The sequence below is a fragment of the Pongo abelii genome, chromosome 2 (genome assembly GCF_028885655.2).
Source record: "Pongo abelii isolate AG06213 chromosome 2, NHGRI_mPonAbe1-v2.0_pri, whole genome shotgun sequence".
Lineage (NCBI taxonomy): Eukaryota > Metazoa > Chordata > Mammalia > Primates > Hominidae > Pongo > Pongo abelii.
This window is the reverse complement of record NC_085928.1, coordinates 166,858,330-166,882,262: the sequence shown is the minus strand read 5'-3', so window position 1 is coordinate 166,882,262 and position 23,933 is coordinate 166,858,330. Positions and strand designations below refer to the sequence as shown.

General features: G+C 39.5%; 1 protein-coding gene and 1 pseudogene across 3 annotated transcripts; both read left to right on the top strand.

The window, feature by feature from the left end:
* The first annotated feature begins 5,893 nt into the window (after positions 1 to 5,893).
* On the top strand, positions 5,894 to 10,230 carry LOC134761043 (keratin, type I cytoskeletal 18-like; annotated as a pseudogene).
* On the top strand, positions 7,060 to 22,697 carry CCNL1 (cyclin L1). Of its 3 annotated transcripts, XM_002814220.6 has the most exons (11): positions 7,060 to 10,742; positions 11,056 to 11,130; positions 11,559 to 11,668; positions 17,345 to 17,465; positions 18,260 to 18,324; positions 20,120 to 20,219; positions 20,332 to 20,436; positions 20,522 to 20,663; positions 20,903 to 21,014; positions 21,115 to 21,213; positions 21,905 to 22,697. In XM_002814220.6, the coding sequence occupies exons 1-11, from the start codon at positions 10,440 to 10,442 to the stop codon at positions 22,251 to 22,253; spliced, it is 1,581 nt and encodes a 526-aa protein (XP_002814266.1). In that variant the 5' UTR covers positions 7,060 to 10,439; the 3' UTR covers positions 22,254 to 22,697. The 3 variants fall into 3 exon arrangements, with proteins under 3 accessions (XP_002814266.1, XP_063578360.1, XP_024100254.2); XM_063722290.1 differs by lacking the exon at positions 21,115 to 21,213; XM_024244486.3 differs by lacking the exons at positions 20,120 to 20,219; positions 20,332 to 20,436; positions 20,522 to 20,663; ... (1 more) ...; positions 21,115 to 21,213; positions 21,905 to 22,697 and adding an exon at positions 18,569 to 20,057.
* The last annotated feature ends 1,236 nt before the right edge of the window (positions 22,698 to 23,933 follow it).

The window sequence follows — 23,933 nt, the reverse complement described above, 5'->3', positions numbered from 1 at the left end:
AAGGAGTTATGTATTCATGTAACTGAAAATCCTAGGGGTAGAATATAGGGCATGTCTGCAGGGACATAAATTAATATATTTTTATACATATATTAATTTACATATATAGTAATTTATATATATTTAATGCCATTCAAAAAGTGGCCTGTGGCCCATGGACTGGCACCTAACTCTGAACTTATTACCCATCTTCAATGAGGTAAGTGAAGAATTGAGAGTAAATGTTTAGAAACTTTTATGGCATGTTGACAGAATACTTTGATGTCTGTTGAATCTAATGATAAACAATGCAGGCTTGTATTTTCAATGTCTTTAAAAATTTCAGCTGGATGAGGTGACTCAGGCCTGTAATCTCATCAATTTGGGAGGCTCAGGAGTTTGAGACTAGTCTGGGCAACACAGTGAGACCCCATCTCTACAAGATAAATAAAAAATTACCCAAGCATAGTGGTGCAAACCCTGTAGTCCCAGCTACTTGGGAGGCTAAGATGGGAGGATCACTTGAGCCTGGGAGGTCAAGGCTGCTGTGAGCCATGATCATGCCATGGCACTCCAGCCTGGGTGACAAAGCAAGACCCTGTCTCAAAAAAAGAAAAAACTAAAAATCACTTTACTAATATCTTTATTGGATTTTTACAGAAGTATCATTCCACACTAGTTTCCCAGATGTGTTTCTTCACTATAGATTGAGAAGCATTGCAATAGAGAACTTCAGAAAGTAAAACATGAAAGCCTCCATCCCACCTACCTGTATTCCCCAATTTTCACCAAAACGACCTTGTTACCTTCCCCAAAGGCAGCAGCATCATATCTAGCCTTCCAAATATATACATATTGCTTCCTTTTTTCTTTTTTTTTTTAATTTTGTAATGAGGTCTCACAATATTGTCCAGACTGGCCTCAAACCCGTGACCTCAAAAGATCCTTCAGCCTCAGCCTCCCAAGTAGTTGAGATTACAGGCACATACCACCATGCCTGGCCAGATATATACATATCTGTATATGATATATACATATTGTTAATGTTATACAAAAGGTATCACACTATACATGTTGTGCTGGAACTTCCCTTGGTTCACTTAATAATATATCTCAGAGATCCAAACTTTTATTTTTTTTTTAGAAACTTTTAAAGAAACATTCTCAATGCCTAGAATAGAACCTGGTACTTAGTTGTCAATTAATAAGTAAGAATTTAAAGATGAATGAATGAAGACAAACTGTTCACAGCTGGCAGATCAAAAATCCCTGGCCAAAACAACAGGCATTAACCATTGACCAACACCACATAGGGAATCTGCATTTCCAAGGACTGGAAAATACATGAATTAATCTATAATCATTTTACGTGCTAACAATTTTTTGTGGTAGATGTTATCATTTTATTGGTGAATAAACTGAGCTTAAATAATTGCCTAAATAAGCAAATTAATTTACCTCTAGTCAAGTAGCTTTTGATGGTATTTTTTTTCCCAGGGGAGGAATAAATATGCATTTCTTCACTGCAATTTTCACTGGTTGTCCACTCAGAATCAGAGTCAGGAAAACTGTAGGTAGAGAAGCTTTTATCATTTTATATTTTCCTGTCTTACAAAGCTCCCCCTGGCTTAAGGCTGGTGGCCCACATCTGATAACACTAAAAAACATAATTAATATGGCTTATCTGATTTTCCGGTGCTATTGAGATAAAGATATTACTGAAGTTTACCTTTACTTGAAGAATCCCTAAGGTCACTGTATATTTTCTAGGGCTGCTGTAACAAATTACAGGAAGCTTGATGGCTTAAAACAACAGACATTTATTTTCTTATAGTTCTGGAGGTCAGATGTCCTAAGTCAGGTTCACTGGTCTGAAATCAAGGTGTCAGCAAAGCCAGATTCCCTTGATGGGTCCTGTTTAGTTATCATGCTGACAAGTATGATTTAGTCTTGAATTGCTGACTAAAACCAAGACTAGTTGGTTCTGACATTAAATACCATAAAGAATGAATCTGTCTAAAGACTAACTTGATTAGATTATTTGCAATCAGCTAATATTTATTATCTACTATTTGCAAGTACCTCTTTGGACCTTAGTTTTCTTGTGTGTAAAAAAGAGAGACTGAACTGGATAATATTAACTTTAGCTCTAAAAGCAAATTTGTGGGTTTGTTGACTTTATAGTTGTTTATGAAATTGCCATTGGCCATACATCTCAGTCACATATGCCCAATTTCCAGACCTATCTCCAAAACTGTCCCAGAGCCTACGTGTATACCAGACACCAAAACCCTTCACCATACTGCTTTCTGTGAGTTTCCACCCACTCCCCAGCCCCCACAATATACACAATCTCTTTGGTTATGGCAATTCCAACAGGCCTCTTGTTCTGCAGCCCGTGCCTGTATGGAGCAGAAGTTATGGACTATTTAAGTAGCCCACTGTAAGAAAACAAAGAGCAAATGTGGAAACACAGCTGATCTGCTACAAAGTGCTGCAAAGAGAACAGGATAAATGGGGGCCCTGGACCCTCTATTAGGAAGAGAGGGGCTGTATTGGTAGGACAGACACGTGAGGATGGAATTAGCTCCTGAATGGAAAGGAAAAGGCAAAACCAGGTTGTCTTTGAAAGGCACTAGAAAACAAGTGGGCAAATTCAGTCCACGGGTGCTGATTATGTCCTTAACATACACACAGTGTCTACCAGGTGCTGTAGAGGATGCAAAATACATGTAAAATGGTCTTATTTTTGTCCAGACATACACCCATGATAAGATCAGTAATAACATATAATAGTAAGGAATCATGTCAAAATACATACTAGAGATCATACATGCTAGGAGAGGCTCTGAGAAAGGAGAAAATTAGTATAAATTAGATTAGGTGGGGGAAGGCTTTCAGCAAAACATAGAACATCCTAAATCTCAAAAAAGTTACTAGGATTTGATTAACAAGGAGGAATAGTAAGAATGTTGCAGGGTTGAGAAATAGAAGGAGGGAAAGTAAATGATATGTTTATCAGTGAGCAGACAGGTCCAGTTGGTCTTGGTTCAGGCAGAAACACAGTGGGGAATAAGGTGAGGTGGTAATGTGACAAAGAAACAGAAGACAAGGTAAATTTAGATTGTGGAAAGCCTCAACTGCCAAAAGATGTTTGATCTCTATCTTTTACACTTGATCTTAGTCAAAAGGCCGAGAAGTCACAATCTCTATTTTTTTCCTCCAAAGTTTTTATTCAAAAAAGTGAGGTAGGGAAATTGGTATTTCAAAAAGATTGAGAGATTTCCCAGGACAAATAAGGGATGGGAGAAAATAGAGACAAGGAGACCATTTGGGAGGCTACTATAATGGTCCAACCATGATGTAACAGCAGATGTGTAGCTGTGAGAATAGACAGAACAGGGAGATTCAAAAACAATTTCCTTCCTAGAAGGAAGGACCAACAGAACTTGGTGATTAACACAGAAAGAAGAAATAAGAACCAAAAATGAGTCTGAAGTTCAAGATATGTTTATGACCAGAGTCAAATAATTTTAGACCTGCAAGGGTCAGACTCCCTCACTTTAAAGATGAGAAAACTATGTTTGCCCAAAGTCTCAGGACTAATTCTCAACAGAGTCAGCAGCAGAATTTCCAGGCCAGGGCTATCAGGAGATGTACCAGGCAGCATATGCCTAAGTGTTCATTACAAATCATTTACAGAGTGACTCTATTTCTAATGAAGAGAACAACCAGTTCAGAGTGTGTGTAGTCATATAACAGAGAGGTCATGTTTTATAATAGTCATTTAACTACATGAACAGCTCATGCATAAAGTCAGGTGCTCCACTGTCCCTGCCATCAATAGAAATTTGATTAGCAACTTCTTAAGGTTATACCTTCTCCATAATGGCAACAAGCGTGACGATTTATCCCTTCTCTGCCTGCTTTTTACACTTGCTGGTCACCTTAACATTTGTCTTTCTGTGTATTGAGTGTAGCTCCTTCTAGCTGGGGACTTAATTTGCCTAAGGTATTAAATTCCTGTGGTCTACTGGTGATTGCTGAAGAAATTAATGGAATGATGCCAATTGTGATTTTAAGATTAAAGAACCTGAAATTTAAATAATGAAAACCATGCTCCCCAGAGAGGCTACAGAGTCTAGTAAAATGAGAACTAATTTAAACATCAGGTGTATCATTCTTCAGTAGCCTCAGGTAGGCCACTGACAATTCCACTTGTCTCTTCAGTTGTCGCTGGAAGCCTGCCTGTGTTGAAACAGTAATATGTAATGATATGTTTATTTATCATTGGATTTCCTTTTAGACATGGGTGAACTCAGGGTCTACTATTCAGACCTCTGCTGTGTGTGTACAATTACAGACTTACTATTACATTTTTTCTTAGAGTGACAAGGAATTCAATCATTTACTTTCCAGTAGTCTCATCTTACTTACCTGGATTCATTTCTAATAATGCATTTATATTAGGTTGGTGCAAAAGTAATTGCGTTTTTTGATATTAAAATGGCAAAACCGTAATTACTATTGCACCAACATATACAATTGAAACATGGGCTTGGTTGCTGGGTGCAGTGGCTGACACACTTTGGGAGGCCAAGGCAGGTGGATCATGAGGTCAAGGGTAAAGACCAGTCTGGCCAGCATGGTGAAACCCCATCTCTACTACATATACAAAAATTAGCCAGACATGGTGGTGTGTGCCTGTAGTCCCAGCTACTGGGGAGGCTGAGGCAAGAGAATTGCTTGTACCCGGGAGGCGGAGGTTGCAGTGAGCTGAGATTGTGCCACTGCACTCCAGCCTCAGCGACAGAGCAAGACTCCATCTCAAAAAAAAAAAAAAAAAAGTGGACTTGGCCAGGTGCAGTGTCTCACAACTTGTAATCCCAGCACTTTGGGACGTGGAAGCGGCAGGATCATTTGAGCCCAGGAGTTCAAGACCAGCCTGGGCAATGTAGTAAAATTCTGTCTGTACAAAAAATAAATTTTTAAAAATTAGCTGGGCTTGGTGGCGTTTGACTGTAGTCCCAGCTATTGGGGAGGCTGAGGTGGGAGAGTCACTTGAGCCTGGGAGGTCAAAGCTGTAGTGAGCTTTGATCATGTCACTGCACTCTAGGCTGGACAACAGAGTGAGGTCCTGTCTCAGTAAATAAATAAATAAAATAAAAACAAAAAAACATGAGCTTCACTCTTCCTAACTTTGAATCCTTTATAATTGTGACTAGGTCTTACCCTTTCCACTTTTGTTTTCTTTTTCTTTCCTTTTCTTTCTTTTTTTTTAAAAAAGAGGGAATGGTCTCACTTTGTTGCCCAGACTGGGCTCAAACTTCTGGGCTCAAGTGATCCTCCCACCCTGTCCTCCTAAAGTGCTGAGATTACAGGTGTGAGCCACTGCGCCCAGTGGTCTTTCCCACATCTGCATTTTAATGTCGATGTTTTGTAAATAGGTACATTTGGAAAAGCAACCTTCCTCAAAAGTAAGAGAAACAAGGTAACACAGACGAGCCCTGTGGCTCACTCCTGTAATCCCAACACTTTGGGAGGCCTAGGTGGACAGATCTCTTGAGCCCAGAAGTTCCAGAGCAACTAGGGCTGCATAGTGAGACCCCTGTCTCTACAAAACAATACAAAAATTAGTGGTGGTGCACGTCTGTAATGCTAGCTACTTGGGAGGCTGAGGTGGGAGGATCACCTGAGCCCAGAGAGGTCGAGGCAACAGTGAGCTGTGATCATGCCACTGCATTCCAGCCTGAGTGACAGAGTGAAACCCTGTCTCAAAAAAAGGTGCGTGTGTTTTGGGGTTGGGGGCGGGGCGGCGGGGGGAGGAAAAGAGAAAGAAAAGAATTTCCAAAGTATGACTTTTCTGGAATTTGACCCTGAAAGAATAGGACAGAGTTATCATTTTTTAAAATTATTTTTTCCTTCCATCCACAGATATAGACTCATTTTTTTTAAAACCTCCATCCTTACAAAACCTTGTGGAGTAGAGCCACTAGCCCCAATGCCTTCCATCCTCTGGATTATCCATGATTTTTTTTTTTTTTTTGTCACCTCCAATTAGAGTGTGTCATAGATTTTTAAAAAGTGAAACTAAAGTTTAAAATAACACGACAGTTTGATGAGTTAATGCTAAGTAAATACCTATATAAAATATTGACCCACCCCCTCCACCTTTGTTGAAGCTGGGAGGGAGGAACAGTAAAAATAATCATGTGTTTTCAATAAAATGAAAGGTTCTGTCAGAAATGAGTGGGAAATGGGCACAAAATTATGGAACTGCCCTGGATGGCTCTGCTGTCCTGGAAATGACTGCCAGATACAGGAAGCAGAGAGCAGAGGTCCACTGGGAACAGATCTCAGAAGTAGAGAGGAGCACTGCTAGAGAGCAAGGGACCCTCCTCCCACCCTCATCCCCCAGACTTCTCCCTCCTATGCCTGTGAAACTTTACTGGATTAACCATGAACATAGTGGGTAAAAATATAAAGTATATCAAGACACCACCAAGCCAGCTTATTGCAGAGGCATGGTGGAAGACTCTAAAGAGGAGAAAATCTTCCATTAAGATAAGTCTTAAAAATAAGTTAAATTGGTCCACAAAGCCTGAGTTCTGTCCTCTCACCCTCCTCCCTGGACAGCATGAGCTTCACCACTCACTCCGCCTTCTCCACCAACTACCGGTCCCTGGGCTCTGTCCAGGTGCCCAGCTACGACTCCCGGCTGGTGAGCAGCATGGCCAGCGTCTGTGCAGGCGCCGGGAGCTCTGGCTGCCAGATCTCCATGTCCTACTCCACCAGCTTCTGGGGCAGCATGAGTTCCGGGTGCCTGACCGCGGGGATGGCCGGGGTTCTGGCAGGAATGGAAGGCATCCAGACCAAGAAGACCATGCAAAACCTGACGACCACTTGGTCTCCTACCTGGACGGAGTGAGGAGCCTGGAGACCGAGAACCGGAGGCTGGAGAGCAAAATCCGGGAGCACCTGGAGAAGAAGGGACCCCAGGTCAGAGACTGGAGCCATTACTTCAAGACCATTGAGGACCTGAGGGCTCAGATCTTCACAAATACTGTGGACAATGCGTTCTGCAGATTGACAATGCCCATCTTGCTGCTGATGACTTTAGAGTCAAATATGAGACAGAGCTGGCCACGCGCCAGTCTGTGAAGAACAACATCCATGGGAACGAAATCCATGACACTAATGTCACTTGGCTGCAGCTGGAGACAGATTGAGGCTCTCAAGGAGGAGCTGCTCTTCATGAAGAACCACGAACAGGAAGTAAAAGGCCTACAAGCCCAGACTGCCAGCTCTGGGTTGACCGTGGAGGTAGATGTCCCCAAATCTCAGGACCTCACCAAGATAATGGCAGACATCCAGGCCCAATATGACGAGCTGGCTTGGAAGAACCAGTAGGAGCTGGACAAGTACTGGTCTTAACAGATTGAGGAGAGCAACACAGGGGTCACCACGCAGTCCGTCTAGGTTGGAGCTGCTATGACGCTCACGGAGCTGAGACATACAGTCCAGTCCTTGGAGATCAACCTGGACTCCATGAGAAATCTGAAGGCCAGCTTAGAGAACAGCCTGAGGGAGGTGGAGGCCCGTTATGCCCTGCAGATAGAGCAGCTCAACGGGATCCTGCTGCACCTGGAGTCAGAGCTGGCACAGGCCCAGGCAGAGGGACAGTGCCAGGCCCAGGAGTACGAGGCCCTGCTGAACATCAGGGTCAAGCTAGAGGCTGAGATCGCCACCTACCGCTGCCTGCTGGAAGATGGCAAGGAATTCAATCTTGGTGATGCCCTGCACAGCAGCAACTCCATGCAAACCATCCAAAAGACCACCATCTGCTGGATGGTGGATGGCAAAGTGGTATCTGAGACCAACGACACCAAAGTTCTGAGACATTAAGCCAGCAGAAGCAGAGTACCCTTTGGGGAGCAGGAGGCCAATAAAAAGTTCAGAGGTCAAAAAAAAAAAGTTAAATTATATTACTCTCAAGTCATTACAAATATAGGTGATGATTTCATTGAAGTCCAATGTTTTAATGAAGTATATAATCAATTAGGGTTTTTACTTTTTATTTGGAAATAAGACATGGAAGTTGCAAAAATAGGCTTCTCCTATATATTCCTCCAACTTTCCCCAATGATAATATCTCACACAACCATAGATTATCAAAACCAGAACACTGACCAGGCACAGTGGTGTGCCACTTATAGTCCCAGCTACTCAGGTGGCTGAGGTGGGAAGATCCCTTGAGTTCAGGAGTTCAAGGCCAGCCTGAGCAACACAGTGAGACCCTGGCTCTAAAAACAAATGGGAAGAAAACCAGAAAACTGGTGTCATCAATTGTGTTTAAGGAAACCGAGGCTCCTTTAAAAGTTTGTTATAAAATTATAGATATCTCATAAATATTGAGGTGGAAAGATTCCCTGGAAGCAGCCTAATCAGAAAGTGAAGACAGTGACATCCAGATAGGTTAATACTTCTGCCAGCACCATAATTTCACTCTCTTGGCTGTACATTCCAATCACTGGAAGACAGGCAAAACTGAACCACTGGCTGGGCCCACCTTAAATCAATGACATCAACATCTGCAGGCAAAGCTCAAGTATCAGTACGTTTTAAAACAACTTTGCCCGCTGAAGGTTCACTTAATCAACTGATAAGGCCGGGTGCGGTGGCTCATGCCTGTAATCCCAGCATTTTGGGAGGCCGAGGCGGGCGGATCACCTGAGGTCAGGGGTTCAAGACCAGCCTAGTCAACATGGCAAAACCCCATCTCTACAAAAATACAAAAATGAGCTGGGCATGGTGGTGTGTGCCTGTAATCCCAGCTACTGGGGAGGCTGAGGTGGGAGAATCGCTTGAACCCCAGAGGCGGAGGTTGCAGTGAGCCGAGATCGCGCCACTGCACTCCATCTTGGGCGACAGAGTGAGACTCCAACTAAAAAAAAAGAAAAAAAAATCAACTGATAATAGGCGATTAACAGGAGAAAAGGCATACATAACACCGGGGTAAAAGCAGGAGAATGATTACCCAGTAGCTTAATGGGGAACAGAAGATTTTATATCCTTTTTTCATAGGGGAAAGGGTAGATGGGAAATGTAGACATTTATTTTGAGGAGCAGCAAATGATTATTAGGAACAATGAATGGACAGAAATTAATTAGTAAATAATTTTCTTTTGAGTTATCTTGTGAAAAAGTCCCTCCAGGCATGGCTGCGTTTCTGTCTTTCTGAAATAGGATACGAGATTTCAGTGAGGGGAGGAATGCGATTGTTTCTTCTACAAAGAGGCTTCTAGAGTCAGGGAAGGAAATTTCAGAGAGTACCTCCCCGCACTTGGGGAAAGTGAGAGCAACAAGTCAAGGTTGGGGGACCTGCATTATGAGGCAGCTTCTAAAGCTTCTGTCTTTGGGGTATCGCTTTCTGAGCGTCAAGAGTAAAACGTGATGCATTCCTTTCCTTCCAACTTAGATTCTAGTAGTTTAGATCAGTATCACTGTTTTTACTTCAAGGTTCAGGAAACGCTGGAAATTGCTAGCTAATATCACAGGAAAAAAACAAAAAAAACACGAGGTTGACTTCACCTATTCTGCCTACCGGCGGTAGGTAACCATGTATGAATAGAGACTCCCAGGCATAATCAAATTACCTCGGTCAAGTCCTCGCCCTAAGACTATTTTTGGAAACTAGGGATTTTCCAGATTACTGAAAGCCGTGGCGGTGTCAAAGGCCGGGCAGGAGTTTCGCAAGCGGAGCTATGAAAGCAGCCACCCTCGCGGTCATTCCTATGCCTCCACCCTACTTCCCCACACCGGCAAAAAAACGCTCCCCGGGGAGCTTTCATTTGGTAACCGATACGGTCCACAGCCCTGTGTTCTTCAAATACTGTAAAGCAGCCCTCTCCAGATTCCTTGAGGGTCACTTTATATTAAACATTCGTCCACACACGACAACAAAGTCACCACTTCCACCCACCAAAGCGCGCTCAGGTCGGCCGCCACTTCCCTTGGTACACGCGGAACACAAGCCGCGCCGAGGCTAAAGAGGCCGGAATGCAGGGCGAAGGGGCGCAGAGATGCTAGCCAATGCTGCCACCTCTATTTTGGGTATAAGGGATCTTGTAAAGCTCCGTTATTCGTGTGGCTTAGTATCACAAACAAGGTGGTTTCGACCGGCCTTGGCTAGAGAAGGCCTCGTTAGCCTCTGAGGACCCCAAAGTCTGTCGCAGCACCCAACACTCCCCTGGCAGGCCCAGATGCTTGAGGCGGAGGCGCGGCCTGGAGGGACTAGTTGGCGCGCGGCGGCCCGGCGTGGTGACGTCAGGGCGGAAGCGCACGCGGCGTGAAGCGGCCCAGAACCCGGCGGTCACGGGAATATCCGTCGCGCCGAGAACGCTGGTTAGTCTTGTTTCGGGTTCCGGCTGCGTTGGGCTTGCGTGCGGCTCGCTAAGACTATGGCGTCCGGGCCTCATTCGACAGCTACTGCTGCCGCCGCCGCCTCATCGGCCGCCCCAAGCGCGGGCGGCTCCAGCTCCGGGACGACGACCACGACGACGACCACGACGGGAGGGATCCTGATCGGCGATCGCCTGTACTCGGAAGTTTCACTCACCATCGACCACTCTCTGATTCCGGAGGAGAGGCTCTCGCCCACCCCATCCATGCAGGACGGGCTCGACCTGCCCAGCGAGACGGACTTACGCATCCTGGGCTGCGAGCTCATCCAGGCCGCCGGCATTCTCCTCCGGCTGCCGCAGGTCAGTGTTCCGGCCCCCGGCCGGCCGGGCGCTCCTCTCCTCCCCTCCGTCCCCTACGCCGCATCCCAGTATCACCGTGCCCCGGGAGAGTGGGGACGGCTCCCTCAGGCTTTCCCGTTCGGGGCCCAGCCGGGGCCGGGGCGTGCCGGGGGCGGGGGGCTGCGGAGGCGGAGGGAGGACTTAGCAGCGGGCTGTTCGCGGCTGCGGCGGCGGCGGGAGGGGAAAGGGAAGCGATCGGCGGCACAAAATGGCGGCGGCGCCTGGAGCGGGCGCGCCTGACCCCTGCGCTTCCGTTCTCCTCTCTTGTCTGCAGGTGGCGATGGCAACGGGGCAGGTGTTGTTTCATCGTTTTTTCTACTCCAAATCTTTCGTCAAACACAGTTTCGAGGTAAGCACAGCGGAGGCGGATAAAAGGGATTTCTTCATCCGGAAATGGGCAGAGTAAGGGTAGTGTCAGCAGCCAGCTTTTCCAGAAAGGGAGTGGTTTAGTTTAGGCCTTTGTACCTAGTTCTCACTCGCCAGGAAGTGGAAACCTTTAGAATGTGGTTCAAAATCGATCCCGAGCCTAAGTGCTCTCTTAACGAGAAGTACAATTTTCAACTAAATGCAGAACTCCTGTAAGATTGAGCTTCACTCTGGAACCAAAATTAAGATGAGTGAAACAACAAAAAGTATAGTACTAGCATAGCTGGTAGGCTATGGCATAGAGATGTCCGCTCTAATTTTACTAAAGGTTGTCCCACTTGTGTTCTAAAGTTTATTCTTCAAAGTGAGTTTAATCTAACAATGGCTTTTGTGGCTCATGGGTTCTTTCAGATTGTTGCTATGGCTTGTATTAATCTTGCATCAAAAATCGAAGAAGCACCTAGAAGAATAAGAGATGTGATTAATGTATTCCACCACCTCCGCCAGTTAAGAGGAAAAAGGTAAGATTGGCATTATTGAACATAGCATCTCTTGCTACTGCTGTACCGTGCACCAGTCATCAAATCAAAACATCTTTCCTCTCAAGTGAATACGGATGCAAAAGAAAACGGACTTTAATTTAGGTGTTAAAGTTCATATAGGAACACTGGTATTTAAAATAATTTGAAAAAAGAAACATAATTAACTGGTTATCTAAAGTTTGTAGAGGCAGTTGCATTTATGGACAATCCTAACAGTGCTGTGAAGCCAGGCCTGTGGCTTAAGATTAAACAAGAAAGGGAGTACATTTGGCTCAAGTGTGAGTGTATTCTGTAAGTTATTTTTCCTCTCCCCTCTCTGGAAGACTGAAGGCTGGAAGTTTAAACACTGTAGTTTAAGTTAATATTGTGGCAAAGTTCTGTGTAGATTATGTTTTTCTACTCGAAGTCCCAGTTAATTCTTTATCAATTGAGGTTGGTTTTGTTAGAGTACTTCTCAACATTGAACTACGATAAATCGAATAATACCGGATCTGAAAGGACTGCAGGATGATAAAGTTTGAAGTTTGAAGTCAAAGGGATTAAACAGGTATTTTGTTTTGGTCAGATACAGTCTCAGTGAGTGGGTTAGAAAATTAACAAGTAAGATTGATTGGGTTGCCTTTAGATAGGGCCATTTATTTGATGTTGTAAGAAAATACAGAGACTGAAATAGTATCTCCTAGGTGTTGTGGTAACATAATTTTATGTGGACCTATGTGTTCCTGTGAGGCAGTACCAAAAAGTTTGCTGCAGGACTTCCTGCATCTACAGGTGACTTTCAGTACATGCTGCAGAATGATATATTTGGTGTAGAATAGTTTTTGCATTCACTCTTTAAGGAATTGTAGTGATGTTAGACAAATTGTACTGAGTTTGAAAGGAAGTTATTGAAAGGATTATAAGTTGTTCTGGGGGTTGGGTATGTTGGTTAGTGCTGTTAGTATCCTATATGAGTAGTCCTTATTGGCTGAATCTGTAAGTTGGCAGTAATGGAACTATTCAGACAAGCAAATATTAAAGCAACTTTAAGATGACTAGTCTATTCTGTGAGTCTACAGACAGTTCTTTTTTAAAAAAAGAGTCCTAGTCAAAAAGTCTGAAACAGTTTTCCTACATACTTTTTCTCCCCCATCTTTTCTCATTCACCTTAACTGTGTCCAGGGATAGAGTAATTTTTAAATTCTAAAATATCTTTTGGTTTGTTGATGAGTCCCTGGGAATTGGGAAGATTTCAAATTGGTCTTTGGTATGGTCTGAGGTTAAATCTGTATTTAGATACCTGGCTGATTCTTCAGGATGTTTAAAGTAATGACACTAATACAAGGCTCTATCTTTAGTCAAAGGTTTCTCTTTGCTTAAAGGAAATGGTTTCCTAGTATTCTTTGAATCATTGAGCCAACTATTATGTAATGACATGATTATCTTTCGTGGAATTTTCCTGTGAGACTAAAGACTTTTCTTCGTTGATGTCAGAATAGGTCTTAACTGTAAAAACCATGGAATTTAAAATAATATAATCTCACCTGATTGTTGTGTCTGATGTAACTTTGTTTTTTGGGTCATTATTACAGAGAAACTGATTTTGTTTCAATCTTAGAAGTCTGATTATAGCAAAATTTAAAAGGAGTTGTTAATTGCATGGAAGCCTTTTTTTAAAGCAGGATGTAAAAGTGTTTCTATGCATATTACAAGTTTACTCAAGCACGTAACTTGTATATGTTATTAACTTCAACTCTTTTTTCCCTTGCAACCGACTATACAGCGACCAGCTACATTTACCAAAGCCTGGGTGATGTGGAGTGGTACATAGAGATGAAGCTGTCGTCATGGCAACAGTGAGTGAAGTATCGAAAATCCCCAAGGAGAAGCCAGTGCTCTGAGAATAGGTCACTGGAATCGGGGACTAACAGGTTGGCCACTGGTGAACCATTTAGAAAAACTCCTGTTTCTTGTTATAAGCTTTTGTCTTTGCTGTCCAAGTTATTAGAACTATAGCTTTGTATTTATTTTTGCATAGGTTACTGTCATTAGAAAGTACTGTCAGTATTATGCATTAGTTAGGTAAAGCATATCACTTGTCTTAATGATGCTATTTGTTTTAATCTAGTTTATTCATAACTTTAAATTGTAGTGTGACTTTGACAATTACAGTGGAGATACATTATTCATGTCGCTTGTAGGTCATTGGTCTCTTCAGCCTGGCTACACATCGAGAATTAGCAGAGGAGCTTTTTAAAAAGTACCAGTGCTTAGTCCCCATCCTGGATTGTTTGGCCTATTCCTCCTTCAGTTTTTTGTGATTCGATAATTATCTTTTAAGTTCACAATAAACAGCTAAATGTAGAGGGGGGATTGCTTTTTCATTGTTGTAGTTTCCAAATATTTACTTTTGAGATGCAGCATATTAAAATTTTCAAAGACTGGTTTAACCATTTGCATTAGTAAATATGATGTATTTTCAATGTATCCATAGATAATAAAAATTGGATAGGTAAGAATTGGAAGGGTGTTAAGTGATGTCATTTAGTCTACCACCTTTCTACAGTATAATTCTGTGGCTCTACAGGTGGCCTTCAGTTTGTTTAAATACCTATAAAGGATGTTTCTACTTTTAAGTAGGCATTAAAAATTTTTGTATATTGCTTGGCAGTATGCCTCTTTGTAAACTACCAATCTGTTATAGTCTCTTGAAGACCTGGTTCCAAAATTTCTCAGTCTTTGTAACACATAAATGAAACTAACCATGTTTGGACTTTGTAATTTTTGTTGTTGTTGAGTTATATGTCAATTACATAATCATGCTAAAGGAAAATAGCTCCTCTGACAAACCATAATAAACTTCTAATGACCAAAGACCAGGATTTTCTAAAGCTGAAAATCTCGTATAAATCAGAAAAATTGGACAATAGAAACTTAAAGCAGAGATTGAGTTAGTGTGTTGATAATGAAAATTATTTTTGAGTTTTCTCTGAATAGATGAAGACTTCTTTTTTAAAGAGATTTTCAAATGTCACCTCCTCAAACTTTATTGGCAAGGAAAGTTTACCTGATTGGGGAGGAAGAAATTCTAGCAGGCCTTAATTTAATGTGCTCGTTGCAACAGAAAGTACTAATTTATACTTTGAGACTTTGTTTACTGCTGATTGATGGAGATATAGTTTTTAAATTTATGATACAAAGTAATCTCTACCAGGTAGTTGTAAATTACTGGTGCACCCTTGATTTGTGAGGTAGAACCAATTCTGAACAAAATAAAGGTGTCTGGTTTTGGGTTATATACCCACAAAGTTAACTTTGAAAATTGCAGGTAATAAATAGCAGGATTAAGCAAGAAGTTAAGTATATATTGAATTATAGTAAATAATGGGTTTGGTTTTCTTAAATCTATTTTGATGTCATTGGGATTTTGACACAAAAACAAAGAATATGGCATCATTAAGTCTGATTTGGGACTAAGCTATAATTCAAACAAATATTTAGCTTCTTTAGTGTAATTGCAAGAACAAATGAATTATATCACCATTTGAAGGCAGTTCTTAAAGCAGGTTATCTTAAGAGGTATAGATAATTTTTATTAACAAATGGAGAAAAATGAGACAACTATGTTTTCATAAAATTACATTTTACTAGGGATTTTGATGATACCGTCTTCTGTCTGGATTGCAAGGGGTTAAGAGTTAAAATGGTGTGCAGGTGTAACACTAGAGCTGTTTTCTCTCTTAATGACAGTTAAGGAGAGCCATTAGATAACGCAGCCATAAGTTAAAAAGAGTCTGAGGTTGGTTTAACTTTTTTCCAAATTTCCTATGATGATAAAACCTGATCATAGACCTTAAGATCTTTGGAATATGTTTATATGTATGCATGTATGTATGTATGTATGTATGTATATGGAGAGAGAGAGAGGTTGTTTTCATGAGAATTAAGTTTGACTTATTTTCAAAGAGCAATTTGTAGCCGCCTGTCCTGATAAAATGGATTCATCATTACGTTAATATTAGAAAGCAGCTCAATGAGGCCAGCTGGTGGCCTCATTCCTCATAGGTGTGAGGAATGGGACTGAGTGAAGGCCATTTTAAGTAACGGCTGTCTTGTATCTTGTCAGCGCCGCCAATTTTTGTTTAGTAAGGATTCCAGTTTCTGTAATAATTTTAAATGGAAGAAAGTAAGGAAAATGTATGATAACTGACTTTTTACTCTGATGTTACCATAGGGGTAATAAAGTTCATCGCAGATCGTTTTCTAACTTTCGGTGCATGTATTGAAATAGATTTTTGTTTTAAAAATATGAGATTACATTTTTCTGGATCTGGTGTGCATTGGGGTAGAGAGGATGACTGTCTTAAAAATAGATCGTGTATTCTGCCTAGAGCAAAGACTCTTAAGTCTTTTGGCTGAAAATGAACTGAGTATGGACAAAAATATTGAAGTATTCTACTTGTAAACTTACCGTATAATCAGTGTCTTGATAAAATAGTAGTTTTTGTTGGTTGGATCTAAGAATGTGTTGGACTTGGGTAAATTTCAGACATGACCAACAACAAAAAACAAAAGCCCAATTTCTTAACCTTTCCTGACTGAAACTTCTCAGGAAGAAATCAGTTTTGAATTGTAAGACATAAATAAGATTGTCTTTTATTGTAAGTTTTTAAACTATGTAATAAAACATTTGGGGATAACATCAGTTGAATGTGCTACTTTTAAAGCATTAAACCACTGACATAAGCCTTCTGTATTATAGAAACTTCTGAGTTACCAAAATTTAGTCTGGCACAGAGCCCTTGAATATGTTCTGGTTCCCTTATTATGGCCCTTCATTCTCTTCTGTGTTAATAGTAAAGCATATTGCCTAATAACTACAACCCTGACCAAATTTGGGCCTGGATCTCATGGGTCACGTGGAGTTTTAAATAGGATTTTTAATTTACTTGGGTAATTGAGCTGAATCTTCAGTTTTCAGATTACTTTTTTAAACAGGTAGGCTCTTAGAACAAATTATTAAAAACATATTACCGCATTGGAGGGGAATCTGGATTAACTACCCACTGTTCCCCCCCAACTTTTGAAAAATTTTGGCCATATAGAATGCGTGAAAAATCAGTATGATCTTATGAGGACTTTATAGTACTGTAAATCTTAGGAGCACTTTAGTTGTTTTGTTTGTTTGTTTGTTTTGCCAGTCAAATAGCAGTGGGGGATTGTATACCAACTTTAGTGACACTGATATTAATAAGTTCTGATAACCCACTACCATCGGACCAGCCTGGAGCACGTTGCTTTGGCCAGTGGAAAGTCTCTTGGAGAGACTTTGAGGTTTGTGATGACAAATCATGCTATCACTAAAGTTAAATACATACATATATACACCTAGAATATAAGCAGAATGGAGATGTTGGCAGGGATGAATTCAAGAACATTAGAGTGAATTTTTTTCATTACAGAATTGTTAGTTCCTTTAGGAACTTAGTCTCGTAGATGTATATATTTAATTAGCATAACTTGGACAGCACAAGATTAATGCTTTAACTTGTTTGCAGGAGTTTAAAAAGCTGGTTTCTGTTGCCAATAGTTGGTTGGAAGGGAAAATGGAGATGCCACAAATAAAATTTTTTGGATGTGCAAAACAGTTTTGATTTTATTTCTTACAAACTATAGGACTCCAAGCCCCCTGATCCTTGATCAGAACTACATTAACACCAAAAATCAAGTTATCAAAGCAGAGAGGAGGGTGCTAAAGGAGTTGGGATTTTGTGTTCATGTCAAGCATCCTCATAAGGTGAGTTGTAGAGTACAGAAATTGGGTTCGTAAGTATTAGGACTTTTCTAAAAATTTTATTTTATATGAATTTATGTTTCTATCTGAGCGTTAACCTTGGTTTTAAAAAGCATTCTTTTAAAGGTTCAGGCTTCATCGAAAAACATTCTTTTGGATGTTGAGGTTTATCAGTAAAATGACAGTCAAAAATGTAGGTTCAAATCTTAAATCTTAATTGTGTGCTCATAGAGAAGTTATTTTTGTTTCTGTGGTTAAAGTCCCAGTTTTTCCACCTAGAAAACAGAGATGTAAAGTTCCTCATTCCAAGGAATAAATGTGTAGCTACAAAAGTATCTGGCACACTTATCGTCATGGTAGAATGTTCTAAGTGTGTTGGCTGCTCACTGTTATCATTATTGGAAATTTGTTTCTCCCAACATCTCTTAGTTTTCATTATCAATATAAGCCGTAGAGTGAGTTACCTGGGTCAGGACTACCTGGGTTAGAAATGTACCTTGGGAAATTAGGTGAAATAATCTAGCACGGTGCCCATCACATAGTAAAGTGCCAATGAAAAATATTCTTTTAATTGCCTTTTTTCCTGTACAATTTTGAAATATACTTCTAAACATAATTTATATAAAATCTGATCATGTAACAGTTCACGTTAGAATCTTATGTACATTTAAATTGGTCTGTATTATCGATGCACAATTAGAACTTGAGTCTAACATTTTCAATTACTTTTTTCATTGAACTCTACTCTGAAAGAACTACCAGTATACTAAATTGAGTTTTTTTCCCTTGTCCTTCAGATCATTGTTATGTATTTACAAGTCTTAGAATGTGAACGTAATCAAACCCTGGTTCAAACTGCCTGGTAAGTCACTTTTTTAGATTTCTTTCCTAGCCAGGAAAACAGAAGCAGAAATAAAGTAAGTTTCGTTTTCCCTTTCCAAAATAATGAGATAAGTTTGGGGCTTTTCGTTGTTTTTTGTTTGTTTGTTTTTTTAACCAAAAGGTAAATAATGCTTATTTCTGCTTCCTGTTTTCTTGGCTTGACTAATTACTTTTAATGGAGAACTCAATTTAACTTTGTTCTTTTTTCTACTCTTTAATTAAAGGGTAGTCCATGATGGTAAGTCATAGAACTCTGCCCTCTGCACTTCAGCCCATGACCTCAGGATGGCCTGATTGGCTACCCTGCTCTCCAGCCAATCCAGTGCAAGCTCTCATCCGAGATTCACTGAAGTGGTCCATATCCATCTGGCAGCATCTTCTAGTTCTGTCGGGGTGTCAAAAGGATTTGTATATTTGCTTCTAGAAGTAACTATTTGACATGCCTATGTATTTAATGTATACTTGTAACTATCAAAATGAATAGTTCATTTTTGATAGATTTGTTGTGCAGCCATTATGAATTAAATGGTTTCTTATTAGGAGTTTGACTAAATTTTTATTTTTAGTGTGTATAGCATGAATTCTACCAAAGGAGACTACAAACTTGCAGCTTAAAATGGGCACCAGTTCCCACACTGGCTTAATTTATATAACTGCTTGGCTGTATTGCGGGTAATAATATTAGAAGCAAGAAGCACTTCATTTTTAAAAGAGATGTTACTATAATATTGCTTAAATGCTTTAGCACTTGGACTTCTTGAGATGCAGATGTGTGATTTGGAGTGCTGGCTTATTTAAAGGTCAAGCCAAGGAGTTTGTGGTTCAGCCACAACTACTGTTTCCTAAGACTATTGATGTGAAGGACTTCGTGAAGTAATTTTTATATTCTGGGCTTCCCAGCAAGATGTCCTTTTTATGACTGCCATGCTTCTTTTGGACTCAGTAAATATTTGTAATGTTAGAAAAGTCTCATTATTTTTATAAAATGCATGACATTTAAGTATGTGTTGCATAAAATGGATTATAGCAGTTCTCATGGTTTAGGATTTTTAAGAAAATAGTCCATTTAATTTCAGCTTAACCTTTTAAATGACCTGTAAAATTTCTTTGATAGTTTAGGAATGTTGTGGGGAGGGTTCATTAATAAAAGTTCAGCAATTTTTTAACTGAAATAGTTTATCTCTTTTACCTAGTCACAAAAAAGGTATGTAAACAAGGCCATTATATGTGTTTATTGCTCTTTACTTCCCTATCTAGATTTTCTAAGTATCTTAGCTTTCTTAATATAAGTTTAACTTGGTACTTGCTGAAAATGCCTTTTTACCCCTGTTAACGGTATTTTGAGCTTTTGAAAAGAACTTGGTTGACACTGCTTTTATTGTGGATAAAGGAGAGATGGTCAGTAATTAATGGCTTGAAGTATTATTGGAGTGGTTTATCATTTCTGAAACTAATCGTGTCAGAATTGACTTTGAAAAGCATTGCTTTTTACAGAAATATATTAACTTTTTAGGAGTAATTTCTAGTTTGGATTGTAATACGAAATAATTTAAAAGGGCTTGCTCATATATAGGAAAATTGCATATGGTCCTAGTATTAAATTCTTATTGCTTACTGATTTTTTTGAGTTAAGAGTTGTTATATGCTAGAATATGAGAATGTGAATATAAATAAGAGAAGAAAAAAGAATAAAGTAGATTGAGTCTCCAATTTTATGTAAGCTTCAGAAGAACTGGTTTGTTTACATGCAAGCTTATAGTTGAAATATTTTTCAGGAATTACATGAATGACAGTCTTCGAACCAATGTGTTTGTTCGATTTCAACCAGAGACTATAGCATGTGCTTGCATCTACCTTGCAGCTAGAGCACTTCAGGTAGGTGTATATTTCCCATTTTGTTGTGTAGGATAAATCACACAAATTTTCGGTGGTTCCAATACAGATTTAGCAAAAATTTAATTTAAACCATTCTGTTCTTATGATTTAGATTCCATTGCCAACTCGTCCCCATTGGTTTCTTCTTTTTGGTACTACAGAAGAGGAAATCCAGGAAATCTGCATAGAAACACTTAGGCTTTATACCAGAAAAAAGGTATTCTGTATTTACTCGTTTGTGCCAACATGCTGAGTCTAAGCTACTCTAAGGAAGAAATACTAACTTTTTTTGTCTCCTACAGCCAAACTATGAATTACTGGAAAAAGAAGTAGAAAAAAGAAAAGTAGCCTTACAAGAAGCCAAATTAAAAGCAAAGGGATTGAATCCGGATGGAACTCCAGCCCTTTCAACCCTGGGTGGATTTTCTCCAGCCTCCAAGCCATGTAAGATGTATTTAGAATTAAAATGACTCGGGGGCACTGAAAGTGTGTCTTTATTAGAGAGCTTTTACATTTGAAAGTTGCATAGAGGAAAATGATGTTAAGAAGCTGCTACTATGTTCTCTCATGGCAGTCAACTAACATGGAAGTGGAAGCATGGTACTTTGAGCTACATTTAGAAACAACTTTTGGCCCTCTGTTAAATCCAGTAGTTAACATGTTGTTATTATGTCTTTTAAAAGCATCACCAAGAGAAGTAAAAGCTGAAGAGAAATCACCAATCTCCATTAATGTGAAGACAGTCAAAAAAGAACCTGAGGATAGACAACAGGCTTCCAAAAGCCCTTACAATGGGTGAGTATACTTGGGCTGGAAAACTGGCTTGAGGAATCTTTTATGTGTTTACTTTTTTAACACACTAAGTTTGTAACTAATATGTCATGATTTTTTGAAGTGTAAGAAAAGACAGCAAGAGAAGTAGAAATAGCAGAAGTGCAAGTCGATCAAGGTCAAGAACACGATCACGTTCTAGATCACATACTCCAAGAAGACAGTAAGTAAATGTTTTCTTAGGGAAGCAGTCTTATTTGGAGTTTTTAAAGGTTATTGCTTTTTCTTTAAAAATTGAACATAGATTATTTTCAAAGTTAGGTTAGAATTAGGCTTTTAATATGAGGCAAATTATGAGAAATGAGTTTGGAGATGTTCCGGACATACAGTATCTTAATGGCATTCTGTTATATTTTCTCCCATGTTGTTTGGAAAAGTGTAGGAGCTACCCACAAAGTGCTTGAGGGCCATAGTATTGTTCGTATGTGAAAACTTCTTTTTTTTTTTAAATTTCAGTTAGAAAATGTGTTTCATTAACCCCTTATTAATAACCAATAATCAAATTAACCGGTCAATGAATCTTCCTTAGGCCTGTAATTAGATTGTTAGCTCCTCGTGGCTCTTCAATGTCTTTTGAACATGTGGGAGATATTTAATAAAAAGCATAGCTCTAGGACACTATACAAATTGCTAATTACTCCCCTTGGAATAGAGACATAAGAACATTTGCTTAAGATTTAATATGTTATATATAGGCTTGGGTATACAGCAGTGAGGGGTGGGGAGATTTTGAAAAGTTCTGGTTTGTCATTTATGTAGCTGGTAGTTTTGTTTTGAACCTGTTATGAGCAACCACCAGAATAATCTGTTTCCCATAGAAACTGAACCTAAACTTCAAATTTTTATTATCTAAGCTATAATAATAGGCGGAGTCGATCTGGAACATACAGCTCGAGATCAAGAAGCAGGTCCCGCAGTCACAGTGAAAGCCCTCGAAGACATCATAATCATGGTTCTCCTCACCTTAAGGCCAAGCATACCAGAGATGATTTAAAAAGTTCAAACAGACATGGTCATAAAAGGAAAAAATCTCGTTCTCGATCTCAGAGCAAGTCTCGGGATCACTCAGATGCAGCCAAGAAACACAGGCATGAAAGGGGACATCATAGGGACAGGCGTGAACGATCTCGATCCTTTGAGAGGTCCCATAAAACCAAGCACCATGGTGGCAGTCGCTCAGGACATGGCAGGCACAGGCGCTGACTTTCTCTTCCTTTGAGCCTGCATCAGTTCTTGGTTTTGCCTATCTACAGTGTGATGTATGGACTCAATCAAAACATTAAACGCAAACTGATTAGGATTTGATTTCTTGAAACCCTCTAGGTCTCTAGAACACTGAGGACAGTTTCTTTTGAAAAGAACTATGTTAATTTTTTTGCACATTAAAATGCCCTAGCAGTATCTAATTAAAAACCATGGTCAGGTTCAATTGTACTTTATTATAGTTGTGTATTGTTTATTGCTATAAGAACTGGAGCGTGAATTCTGTAAAAATGTATCTTATTTTTATACAGATAAAATTGCAGACACTGTTCTATTTAAGTGGTTATTTGTTTAAATGATGGTGAATACTTTCTTAACACTGGTTTGTCTGCATGTGTAAAGATTTTTACAAGGAAATAAAATACAAATCTTGTTTTTTCTAAACTGCTTCAAATACCTTATTTAAATAAATTATTAAAAAGGAAAATTTTAATAGTAAAATGGCTGTACTGGTTTTCTGACAAACTTATTCTTTCCTCCATTAGATGGTAGTTTGAGATTATTAAAGTGCAATTCTTAACTGCATTGTGAGCTATTGTAAGTCTTCACTATATATTTGGAAAAAGTAAATGGGAGTTGCCCAACAATGTGGCATTAAATGTTATATTGTAGCACTAAACCAAAAAATCTGATTTGCTTTTGAATGGTATCATAAGGTAATTTTGAGTCAGATTTAAGTCCTATTTCTGAAATGAGGTACCCTATTGAATGAACCAAAACTTAGTAACTATTGAGCTTTAACAGTTCTGTATAATTTAGGCATTTAATGTTATATGACTTTTACGTAGGCTAGGAGAAAAGGTGAGGCCCCTGAACTTGAGTGGTTGATAGAATACAAGCTGATCACAAAGAAGTGAAGTTTTGATGAAAAAGCCAGAATTTCTATCCAAATGAATGTTTTCAAGTTACTCACATTTAGTATTTTTTTCAACATTTTGGAAATCAGTTTACAGAGTCAAAATGTTGCATTGCTTTATAATTACACTAAGGTCTCCATTACATTTATTTTACCTACTTTAATTGTCCACTAAACTTGGCTCCAGGTGATAATGTTGCTGTTTCAAGAAATAAAATACACCCACAAAGAGGAAGATGTATTACTGCTAAGGATATGTTTAAAAATAAAGTTACAGCTTCTGAAGAGGATTCCAAAGACTTAAAATGTGTTCACCAATGGCAGGTGGTGGAGGCTGGAAAAAATAGCTTCACGAGGCAACTCCTTTGAAGGAGATAAGATTCATTAGGATATAAAAGTGTTGGGTGTGCTACTTAAATCAGTTATAGTTCTAACTATAAAGACTAACCAGAAACTAACAAGACCCAGCATAAGTTAGCCACTTCATGCTTGAAAGAGGGTAGATAGTTCATTAAGACTTCTTTCTGCCTGATTTGTAATACACATGGCTGAATTATAAATTGAAAAGCTAACTGCTTCTAAATGCTGAACAGTTTGTTTCCTTTACGAGACAGACACTGAAGAAAGGCAAAGGCAAATGTCAGCAAAGGCCCTGTTAGCAAATTAATCTTGATTTTTTTTTTTTAACTTTTTTTTTTTTTTTTTAGAGACGAGGTCTTGCTACGTTGCCCAGGTCGGTCATGAACTCCTGACCTCAAGTGATC

Excerpts from the sequence above, each read along its gene's own strand:
- CCNL1 (XM_002814220.6), top strand. The coding sequence starts at position 10,440 with ATGGCGTCCGGGCCTCATTCGACAGCTACTGCTGCCGCCGCCGCCTCA. Across the intron at positions 18,325-20,119 it reads ACCCTGGTTCAAACTGCCTG|GAATTACATGAATGACAGTC; the intron begins GTAAGTCACTTT and ends AATATTTTTCAG. Across the intron at positions 21,015-21,114 it reads TCCAAAAGCCCTTACAATGG|TGTAAGAAAAGACAGCAAGA; the intron begins GTGAGTATACTT and ends GATTTTTTGAAG.